At 40.7% G+C, this 12309-nt stretch overlaps 1 protein-coding gene across 2 annotated transcripts in view; it reads left to right on the forward strand.

The window, feature by feature from the left end:
* Nucleotides 1–12309, forward strand: part of LOC124723015 (copper chaperone for superoxide dismutase) — a 92083-nt gene that overhangs the window by 15278 nt on the left and 64496 nt on the right. For both annotated transcript variants that reach the window (XM_047248190.1, XM_047248191.1), the window contains exon 2: nucleotides 3475–3673. In XM_047248190.1, coding sequence (XP_047104146.1) covers nucleotides 3475–3673 — 199 coding nt within the window. The remainder of the gene's footprint in view (nucleotides 1–3474; nucleotides 3674–12309) is intronic.

The following is a 12309-nucleotide window of genomic DNA, read 5'->3' on the forward strand; positions in this document are numbered from 1 at the left end:
GGTGTATCCCTCAGTGACCAGCCACAGTTTTTACTTTCTGACTAAATTCACTGTCACATACATTTTCAACCAAGATACATGGCCACAGACCTTGAAGCTGCCAATGCTTGTTTTCTTGTGTAATATCTTTTGTGTGATTTTTCTGTGAATCGAGTGAGTGCTAACGAAGTAGTTTAGTACCTTTAAACCCACAACAACAATAATAATAATAATAATAACCATCACCATCACAGCAGCTGGCACGACACACTGAATCATGTGTTCTGTAGGTGGAAAAAATTGTGCCCTTTGAATCAGTCAGTCATTAGTTGATGTAGCTCTGAAATAAAGCTGTTATTTATTGCACTCCAGTTGTGGAAATCTTATAATTCTATTTTCCTGTCAAGAAAGCCTTTGGTATTCCAGTTTGAACAGGCAGCTTCCATAATAGTAAACAAATATATCACAGACTATACCCTTATTGTTTCTAGACACACTCACATTATATGATTACCATAATAAATGGTTCAACCATATGTAGGCCATCTTCAGATTCTACAACTGGAAATGAAAAGTCAACCATAAAATTTGTAAAACTTTTGTCCAGTTCTGTTTGTAAGTAATGTAAAGTAAATGGCACTTACGATGTATAGGTATGAATCACGTGTATTTTGGCTTTCGCTTTATATTGCTTAAAAATAAAACTTACAAAAGTTTTATACAACTTAATGTAGATTTCTTTCTTCTTATCCTGTTGTTGAATCTGAAGATGGACAAAAACCTGTTAAGATTGTATCATATTATGTGATTTTATCTGACATCAACAAATCAGTAGAAATGTATAATATGTGAATCACAATTTTCCTTAGACAGAATGTCATTTTTTCCAAAATATCACAAACTGATTGAACTGTGGTGATAGATTCACATGCTCTGATGATAGTTCTAGATTCTGCAGAAATCTCTCTCTCTCTCTCTCTCTCTCTCTCTCTCTCTCTCGTGTGTGTGTGTGTGTGTGTGTGTGTGTGTGTGTGTGTGTGTGTGTGTGTGTGTGTGTGTAGAATTAAACGATCTGTCCTGGAAGTATAGGAATTGGTGAGACTGCAACCTAAACATGGATTATGAGTTTGGCTAGGGCACCCCTGCACTGCCTATGGTTCATTAGCACTCTTAGCAAAGTTGAGCATCAATGATGAAAGACAGACTGCAAATACTGGCAAGAAAATGCTTTATTTACACCCTCCTCCCCCCCCCCCCCCCCACTCTCTCTCTCTCTCTCTCTCTCTCTCTCTCTCTCTCTCTCTCTCTCTGATATCAAGATATACAATAAGGGCATGCTGAAAAGTAATACTTCCAAATTTTTTAAAGAGTTTCAAAGAAAACACATTATTAACATTCTGCACCTTTATTCTTCTTGTCTATGTATTTATTTCTCAACATAATCACAACGACCACATTGCTGCCAACGGGAGACCAGTTTGTTGATACTGTCACTGTAGAATGTTTAATTTTGGAAGTGGAGTCACAACCACACCTCTGCTTGCACTGCTTCATCACTCTCAAAGCGAAGTCTTCCAAGGTGTTGTTTAAGTTTTGGAAACAGATGAAAATCAGATGGTTTGTTGCAGGTATTGCAGGACTCGTGTGTGTGGTCTGGCACTGTCACGCTGAAGGAGAGGGTGTTCCGTGTGTGGACGGCTCTTCAAATTTGAAATTTGATTACAACACACTGTTTCTCACGCACCAGCATAGTTACACATTGCCATGTCATATGCTACAATTTGGAGCCCTGTAGCGGCAGAGGGCTGCAAATATGTAGACATGAAAAATAATAGTGATGTAGAACGTTAATAACATCCGTTTTATTGAAAAAGCGTGGAGTTTTCACATAAATAATTTGGGGGCATTACTTTTCAGCACACCTTCGTATTTACAACCACCTGTCTAATGGAGTAAAAATAAACCTAATTCTCAATGTAGTTTAGCAGAGGACATTGGTTTCTAATTGTGAATGTGACAGTGTGGGTTGTGTACACTGTTTAGTCAGTCAACATGCCTTAAAGGATCATTTCAGGCTTAGATAGTGCACTTTGCCACTTTGACAAGAAGTGTTCTCAGCATGGGAGCTTGCCCGGCAAATTGGCATTCACCAAAGTGACATCATTGGAACATTGAACTGCTGCCATTGTGAGACACAAATGGTCGATGAACTTAATTTTAATAGTCACCTGACTTCAGCAACACAACCTGATGACAGTTATCTGGAAATTATGGCTTGCAGATATGCCGAGGAGGGTGCATCACAACTGTACTCTGCCATTTTAGAGGCAGTTGGGATGGCCGTGTTAATCCAGGCAGTATGCGAGCATCTTGCACAATCAGTTTGCTCTCCAGGCATCCATTATAAACAACAGTACAATTTCCCAATGTGATGCTAAAGAAAATGGGCAAAGGAACATGTGGGAGGGAACCTGGATCGATTACATCAGTTCTTTTCATTTGTGGGTGCAGGTTTTGCCTGCCAGCTGACCATCATAGAAATATGTATGGAGATGGCACGTCTGTGGTTGGTTGGTTGGTTGGTTGGTTTGGTTTGGTTTGGTTTGGGCAAGGGGACCAGACAGCGAGGTCATCGGTCCCATCAGATTAAGGAAAGATGGGGAAGGAAGTTGGTTGTGCCCTTTAAAAGGAACCATCTCAGCATTTGCCTGAAGCAATTTAGGGAAATCATGGAAAACCTAAATCAGGATGACAGATGTGGGTTTGAACTGTCATCCTCCCAACTGTGAGTCCAGTGTGGTAAGCACTGCGCCACCTCACTAGGTCACGTCTCAGGCACGCAGTCCATGGTGTGGCTGGGAGGTGGCTCAGTCACATTTAGGATTAGTGTCCTACATGACGTAAAATGCATTGCCAAAACATTTTGTTTTTCATGCAAAATTTTCACTTAACAAAAAATGCTACGTAGCAGACAGGTCCTTTCAATCCCACAAACCAACCAACCAAAAAATGCCAACCAAGTAGATAAAGATGGATTACTTTCAAAATTTTTTTGTTGGCTATTGTTTAAGAAATTTAATAGATACATTTGTAACATTAAATTTAGAATTAGCTGATAGGAGACTAATTTAATTTAATGTAAATGCACAGTAAAGACGAAACCAAAGATATTGCATGAAAGAAGTTGTTTTCTTAAGAAACTGTTGAGTAAGTTCTTGTACTGCCTTTATATGAATTTTTCTAAATATCTCATGGTTTACCCTGCAGTTCCCTTAAGGGGCAATGAAAGATGCAAGTACACAGTGAGAAAAATATGAAGCCATTTTTGTTGCTGTTTATAGATAATTAATTAATTAAGTAGGAAGCAATTATATGAATAGAAGTTACTTATCATGTATGGATTTTTTATTTTATGCACAAATTAACTTATAACCAATTACAGAAATAGTTTTCGAAGTCTTTTGACTTGCGGGTGTTTTACTGTATATTTTGCAGGTAGAATTTGCAGTGCAAATGAAATGTGATTCATGTGTGGAGAAAATAAGGAAATGCTTGACCAATGTTGACGGTATTTCTAAGTTTGATGTGTCATTAAAGGATGAGTCTGTTGTTTTGGAAACAACCTTGCCAACCTCGGAGATTTTAGAAAAACTTGAATCAACTGGCTGTAGAGCTGTCCTGAAGGGTTATGGTGGTACGTATGACTGTAATTGTTAAATGTTGTAGGGTTACATTCTTGCCACTAATCAGGATCTGCACTGATGGGGAAACCCACTGCTCAAATAGTAATGTGATAATGGCATCAATTAGTGAAAGTGGAAAATTTATTTGAAATGATTTAGAAGCAAGTGTTTTGGTTGCAGTTCTTTAGATTATTGATAGAGAATGAGTATACTTGCCAAGGAGTGTCATTTGTGAGCTCTTCACCATTAATAAGTGAATATGATTGTGATTACGTGTAAGGATAGTGTGTGTGCAGGGTGACAATTATTGAGCTGTATGAAATAACATTGTCATAACTTCTAAATGGTTTGCGTTAGGACATCCAAACTGCATGGTTGACCTTAGGGCATGATGGGAATTATGTGCTGTATGGTTTGGTTTAGTGCGAAGCCCACTCTCATTTGGATGGTTTGTCAGCAAGCAAAATTGGCACATTTGGGGGACTGAGACTCCACATTTTGCGATTGAGAAGTCTCATCACCCTCAATGGGTGTCACTTTAGTGTGCAATGTCCAGTCACAGAATAATCGCTGTGATATTCCTTGATGGCATGGTGAATATCGAACGGTACTTAAAGATTTTGGAAGATGATTTCATCCTCATTATCCAAAGTGACCCTCATTTCGACAAGATGTGGTTCATGCAAGACGGAGCTCAACCCTGTCAAAGCAGGAGTGTGAACTCTGGGGACCGCATTCTGGCTCTGGGGTACCCAGAGGCCACTGGCATGGGCCTTGATTGGCCGCCATATTCTCCTGATCCAAGTACACGTGACTCCTTTTTGTGGGGACTATATTAAAGACAAAGTATTCATCAATAATCCTAAAACCATTGCTGAGCTCCAACCAGCTATTCAGGAGCTCAGCATCGATCTTCCGACACTTCAGCGGGTCATGCAAAACTTCTCTTTTCATCTGCACCATATTATTGCCAATGGTGGCAGGCATACCGAACATGTCATAACCTCAATCTGAGTATCTGTAGTGACATTTACATGTTGAATGAAGTGTGTGCACACTGTAGTTTGTAACTAATTTACAATTTTTCAATATAGTTCAATAATTGTCACTCTGTATTTGCTAAAAGAAAAAGAAAATGTGTTCATATGAAATACTTGCTGTTGTGTTGGTTACTGTGGGAGTCAGCACTGACACAAATGAGGAAGGAGAAAAGTTGTGATGGCCGTTGTCAGACGTGCAGTTACTTTTCCACACTATAACTACTCATAGTACACATGCTAAGTATTGTCTTCCTATTACTCAGTATTGATGCCCTCGAAGTCTGCAACTGAACTGGGCCTGAGCAGAGATGGGCAGCTTGTTAAGTCAGCATTGACAGGGGGTGTTGAACTCTGTCTTGCTGGAGGTGTGGCGCTGCCCTCTCCTTCCACTAGCACACGGGTCAGCGCCTTCTCGATGCCATTTTGTGGTGCTGCACTGGTTGATGTGCAGTTGATGCTTCGGACTGCACAACCCTCCTCTCCAAAATGTCACACTGTTGTTGCGTAGGGAGCCATCTTGCCAGCTTATGACAATGGGGAATGGGGAGGCAGGAAGCTGGGTGGCATGAGGAGCCAGGAGCCACAAGTGGGACCAATGCTGAGCCCTTGGCCAAGCCCCAACATCCGTCCTGCCCTCTGAGGGGAAAGTCAGTTGGATAACCCCCAAAAAGGTACCCACCCTCCTCTTGAGCCAGTCTGACAAAAAACAGAGGGGGCAGTAATGACAAAGGCAGTGATGATAATGACGACGATGACAGTGATGACAATGACAGTGGCGGTCCACGGCAAAGGCAACGGGTCCAACTCCTTCGATTCTGCAGGTAGTGCCGAAAAGGCACCTGGGCGCAGTCACGCCGGCTACAAGATCCTTGTAGGATGCAAGTATGGGGACAGAAAATCTACAGAAGGATCTCACAATCTACAAGCACGAATCTGGTTCTGATGGCGGTGCAGCATCCCAGCAGGACCTTCAATTAAATATATGCAAGTGCCAAAATTTCGAAGAACGTTTCCTCTCTCCCAGCATCTGATGTGACCAAAACCTCTGAAAAGAATAGAATCATTAGGGGCAGAGCAATACTTCGGAGCATGGGAGGCGCCGTATGCTGCAGTGGGTGTTGCAGCTGGAGCAGTATGTGGTGACACCGGCCATATTGAAGCTCTGCCAGCGATGGACTGTCATGGTGCTGGGAGTGATACATTACAAGGAAGAACAGCGTTTGCTCCCGTGTGTGGATGCATGTAGCTTGTTCATTTGTAGCTTGAATGTACGCACAAATCATTCAGCTTCTGTGTTTGACTGAGGATGAAATGGAGCATTGGTGAGTGATACCGTTGGCTACAAAACTGTTCAAAGTCCTGAGCCATAAACTGTGGTCTGTTGTCTGTACCCATACTTCAAGCAAACCTTCCAAACAAAAAACAGATGACAAAGCCTGAGGTGTACTGTGCGACGTAGTTAAGTTCATGAGCAGTGCAAATGGATGTTTGCTAAAAGAGTCCACAGTGATAAGCCATTGAATGTTCTTAAAGGGACCAGCAAAGTCAATATGAACTCGTTGCCACGGCAATTGAGACTTTGGCCAAGCTGAAAACATTCGCAGTTTCAGCACAAGCTTGACACTGTGACATTATCTGTTCAATGTGGGCATCCATGCCCGGCCAAGTACAGTGCCACTGTGCTATCTGTTTTGTGCGTACAATTCCCTAATGTCCTCGGTGGAGCAATCACAACACATCTTTTTGCAACACCTAAGGAATAAACACACGCAATTGTCCAGAGTCATTTTGCAATGAAATCACTCTGTGCTGGATGGAGAGGCCATGCCAGTGAGCAAAATATTGGCACACAAAATAATTCTGAATGTTCTGCACTGAATGAGGCCAAGCAATACGGATGTAGTGCAACAAAAGGTTCAAGTCCGGGTCTTCTTCTGTGGCCTGTGCAATTTTCCTGTAGTGCAGTGGAAAAGTCTGTAAAAGTTCAGTGTCCTGACAACAAGATTGACAGTAACGTCGAATTCAGAATTGGGACCAACAGTAGGCGAGAAAAGGCTTCAGCATGTGCATGCTTCAACATGGGCTGTTACAATATGTCAACATTGCAGTTTATGAGCCGTGTGTGGTGTAACAGGTTCTGACAGATGAAACAAAGACTGAAGTGGTTTATGGTCTGTCACTAGGTAAAACCTCCGACTAAACAGATAATGGTGAAACTTTGTCACACTATAGATAAAAGCAAGTGCTTCCATCTTGGTTTGGGAATAGTTACATTTAGTCGTGGTCAATAACTTGAAAGCGAAAGCTATCAGCCTGTCCTGTGAACCAAATCTGTAAGGGATCACAACTCCGATCTCGTACAAAGAAATGTCCATGGCTAAAACCACACACTTAGTGGGATTGAAATGAACAAGGCATTTATCACTCAACAAGGCATTTTTAAGTTTCTGGAATGGAGCCACAGTGTGGGATGTGTTGTGTATAAACCAAATATAATATGTCATATTTCCGAGAACTGCCTGTAATTCCATCACATTCTGCAGGGCAGGGAGGTACTGGATGGTCAGCAAATGTGACTGAAGGTGGTGAACATCTTGGCTATTAATAACGTTACCTAAGTACTGAATTTCAATCTGAAAAAAAGGCACATTTGTCCAGGTGGCATTTCAAATCTGTAGCTGAAAGCACTTGAAAAAGAGTACGAAGGTTACTGATTGTTCCTCTGGTATATGTCCTGACACCACAATATAGACAAAGTAATTTGAATAGAATGGATTTTTTACAGTAGGCTGTTCTAAGTAGCTTTGGAATATGGTAGGCGTGGCAGTGCTGCCAAAGGGTAATCACAAAAATTTGAGCAACGCTACATGTGTGTTGACCACAAACATGTTAAGACTCCTCATCTAGCAGAATTTGGAAATGTGTGTTGTGTAAGAATTTTTGAAAAATAGCAGCCTACACCAAGTTTGTCCATTAATTCCTCAGGGCAAGACAATGGACAAGTATTAATTATTTATTGTTTGTGGATTCACATTGGGTTTGAAGTCAACACAAAGACGAAGTGTTTCAGAAGGATTTGGTAAGATTGCTAAGGGAGAAGCCCATTGACTAGTTTGGATAGGAGTGATAACACTATCGTCTTGCCATTGTTTAAGCTCACTTGTAACTTTTTCTCTAAGTGCATGAGGGACAGGATGTGCCTGAAATGACTTAGTTTACGCATTCTCCTTCATTGTAATATGCACCACAAAATTATTTGCTCTGCCAAGTCCTTCAGAAAATAAATCAGGGAACTCCTCAATCGATTGTGTAACATTGTCTTTTGGGTTGAAAGCAGAAACAGAAAGTGCATTGTCCTGAATACAAAGACCAAACAAATCAAATGAATCTAACCCAAAAATATTTTCACAGTCTTGTAAACACAAAATTGTAAATGTCATCATTCTGCTGAGAGACTGGAATGTGGCAGGCAAACTACATGTATTGTACCAAGCACTGGAATGTGCTGGCCATTATACGCAGTAAGTTGTGTGCAAGATTTTGTCAATTGTGGCGATCCCAGCTGTTCATAAGTGGCATGATTAAGCAATGTAATGGAAGTGGCATTGTGTAACTGAAGTCGCACACAGCATCTGACAATGATTTAAGTTCACAAACAGTTTGTTTGACTGTCATAGCACGCAGTTGGGCAGGGTGAGGGCACATCCTGAATCTGGTAATTACTAGGACCAGTAGCACTGAGTGAGAAAGTGCTCCGTACTTACAAAAGTGAACATGGGTAGAATTATTTTTCTGTTGCAAACACACACACATACACTCTCTCTCTCTCTCTCTCTCTCTCTCTCTCTCTCTCTCTCTCTCTCTCTCTCTCTGTACATGACCTGGCTTTCTGCAAGCTGTTTTCAGTGAAGGGCAGTTTTGTCTTTTATGTGTGGCAAAGCAGTGGGGACATGATTTCACACCAGACACACACATTGACACTTGTTTACACTGCCCATGGCACGGTGGCCTGTTTATGCATGATAGTTGGGCACAAGGCCATACCTGTTTGTCACTTTGTGTTACACTGCAAATGGGAGCTACCTCAATGTTTTCCGTGGAACTATCACACGAGTCCTGATGTTCAGTAATTTGTAACACTTGTTTCAAAGTAGAATCAGAATGTTATAGAATTTGGTCATGAATTCTACTGTCTGGCACATTGTATGTAATTGCATCGCTGTAGTACTGTCCGCAGCTACAGTGAAAATGACACTGTCGTGTCAAACCCTGAAGTTCAGTGACCCACTGACGGTATGTTTGTTCTGGCTCTTTCCACAATTGAAAGAACTTGTGACAAGCAGCAGCAACCTGTATCTGATACTCATAATACTTAGTGAGGGTGGAAACTAAAACTTCAAAAACCAACAACTCCAGCCGGGAATAACTTCTGAGTGAGGAGGTCAACTCCTGTGCCGGCCATCGACAAGAAATTGAAAGTTTCACTGTATCTTGCACTTGCTGTGTACCCCTCATTCCTCTCCTCTTGTTATTCACTGAAGGCTAAGAACAGTGGAATGCATGGAGGCAGAGCCATGGATGTGACTGACTGTTGTGGCGGAGTTGATGCAGCAGTAGCTTGTGCATTAATGAGCTGCTGGACTGCCATCTTCAACTGCGACATTTGGTGGTTCTGAAACTGAATAAACTGCATTAGATCAAAGCCAGCAGTAACCGGAGGCATCGGTGCAGATGGTGTAGGAGGTGGGTTAGAGGACATTTTAATGAGCGGAGCGCTGCAACAAATTAATTATAAGCAATGCAGATACACAAATAGTTGAAGTGTTGCTGTAAGTCTGCTAGAAAGAACACAATTAGTAACAACGTTCCTCTGAAAGAAAGAGGGAGAAATATTAGTGATGCACTGTGATAGAGCGGCGAAGAGCGAAGGCAGCGTTGATTCTGTAATCCACAGTGCCAGATGTTTTGTCGGCTACTGTGGGAGTCAGCACAGACACAAAGAAGGAAGGAGAGAATTTGCAAAGGCCGATGGCAGGAATCCAAAATGGTCTGTACATAACATTTGCAGATTAATAGAACACTTTATTTCTAAAAAGGAAAGAAACATTACTTAATTTCTTGTTATGAGATGGCTTGAGGGGCTTCCTGTGCCTCCTACATGCAATTACTTGTACGCACTATTACTGCTCACGAAACGCAGGGTAAGTATAGTCTTCCTATTATTCAGTAATAATGCTCTTGAAATCTGTGACCAAACTGGGCCAGACTAGTGATGGGAGGCTGGCTAAGTCAGTGTTAACAGGGGGCGCTCAACTCTGTCTTCCTGGAGGTGTGGCAATGCCTTCTCTTTCCATTGCCGCATGGGTCAGCACCTTCTTGATGCCGTTTCACAGCACTGCACTAGTCGTTGTGCAGTCAATGCTTTAGAACTGCACACTTGTGACTGATAGTAGTCACAGATTTTTAATATTTACCAAAGATACCAGTAGGCATACAGTAAGGGGCATAAACTGATGCTTATGCAGAGTTACAGACAAACCATTTGTAGAAATCCTAGCAGTGTCTCAGGTAGTGAGATCCAGAGTTAGACAAACTGCTGAGAAGAAAAAAGAAAGTAATGACAGGAATTTCTAAATTCCATAAATTGTTTCACAAAATTATCAGTAATTGGGGGTTAACAAGGAAAATAAATATGAAAGAGAAATTTTTATTCTATAACTACCGTTCAACTAAATCCGTTTTTACAGCTACAGCAGAAATTGTAGCCCAATTAATGCCAAAGCATTTCTTTATTGTCACCTCTGAAGTCTTGTGTTGAGAAGTCAATGGAAAATCTAGGACAGATGATGTCTAAATCCAATAAAAAGCAGATCCATTTTCCAGGTGCAAACTGGAAATGTTCTGTATAACTTGAATGAAGTGGTGGTGGTGGTGTTTTGTCAGACTTGCATAGAACATTTTTCAGTGTCCTCAAAATATGGAGGTATATTTTTACACATCATAATCTGATACTAGTACTGGAGGCCATGCTTTCGGACATGGACACTTTATAGGAATTTTCTGTGAGCAATAGGCATACAATGTCATTTGATACAGCAATTTAGGTCATTGACTAGAAATTATAAAGAAACCCAGCCATACCTCTCACTCCACAGTGCTTCAGCTGTAAGGAGAATGATGTTCGTGAAGGCAATGTGTAAAGCAGGTTGTTTAAAAATATTCTTGTGACCAACCAACCTAGAATAGTGTTCAAGTATGTGGGACACATACCACTAACAGAGGTATTGAATATATACAAAGAAGGGCAGAAGAAATGTTTACATGTTTGTTTGACCAAGGGGATAGCATTGTGGATGTATTGAAATATCAGAATTGGCAGTCACGTGAAGATAGATGCCAACTAACTTGCAACATAATTTCAAGAACCAGTATGAAGTGAGGACCCTAGGAATGTACTACAGCCTCCTATATGTTGCTTTGTACAGACTACAAAGACAAGATTAGACTAATTACAGTGGACACAGAGGTGTTCGAACGATCGTTCTTCTCGCACTCCATACAAGAATGAAACAGAAAGAAACCTCATCCAGGAAGATTTTACAGACAGATTGTTTATAACATCAAAGTTATTTCTTCTGTTGCTATGAATGTAGTAAAGTAACTTGTATTGATAGTCAAGTCCAATTTTCTTCAGTTTGTGTCCTTGAAAGTAATTATGTTGACTTCCTTTGTCTTCATGCTTTCTAAAAATTTCATTGTTTGTCATCATACTGATGATGATAGAGATGATGTGGGCCTTTCTTCCAACGAACATTTTTAAATTTCAGCTTCTCTGTTCCTCTTCATTGCTTTTGTGACTCAGTTTATAGCAACTTGGTCTGAAATATGCTTGGGTAATTCACTACCTTCTTACACAGTTCTGCTGAAATGGTATAATTCTTTCCATCCTTCATTGCTGTTGAGGATTTAACATGTTACACTGTGTGGTACTGCTGTTGAGGACATGTAAAACTCTTTGCCTTGCTTCATGGACGTATCAGTCTAGTGTTAACCTTACAACTCGTTGTAAGCTTGCACCCGTTGGTGCCTCTTGTGTTAAACTAAGGAGCTCATTTAAGGCAGAGCTGTTTATTCATGAAACTCTGCGTCATGAAACTCTGCTTGTGCTATATGACCACAGAAAGTTTAGAATTGTTTCTTTCTGTCACATGCATTTATGTGTGAAGTAAATAGATAAAGGATATATTACAGTAGTATTTGATTGTAATCATCATACATGTGGACAATAAACACTGTGTAATAAAGCATCAAAACTATGACACTTATACATATCACCTAAAGGGTGGCAATGGTCATGCCTTGTGAAATTTATCATTACAACTGAAGATATCACCTTAACTTCAGTTTTATGTGTTGGTGACAATTGTTTTTTGTCATTGACATAAGTGTATGCAGAGTACAATAGTAGCACGCTCCTGAAAATTTTGGTGCAATATTAATCTGAATAGTTCATATATAATGGGATTTTGAAGTTGGGAAGGTTTGAAAAAATGGCAAGAAAAATCTTGTTTCATATTTTTAAACACTTTGAGTCAGATCATGGGAAG

The sequence above is a fragment of the Schistocerca piceifrons genome, chromosome X (assembly GCF_021461385.2).
Source record: "Schistocerca piceifrons isolate TAMUIC-IGC-003096 chromosome X, iqSchPice1.1, whole genome shotgun sequence".
In the NCBI taxonomy this organism is placed as follows: Eukaryota; Metazoa; Arthropoda; class Insecta; order Orthoptera; family Acrididae; genus Schistocerca; species Schistocerca piceifrons.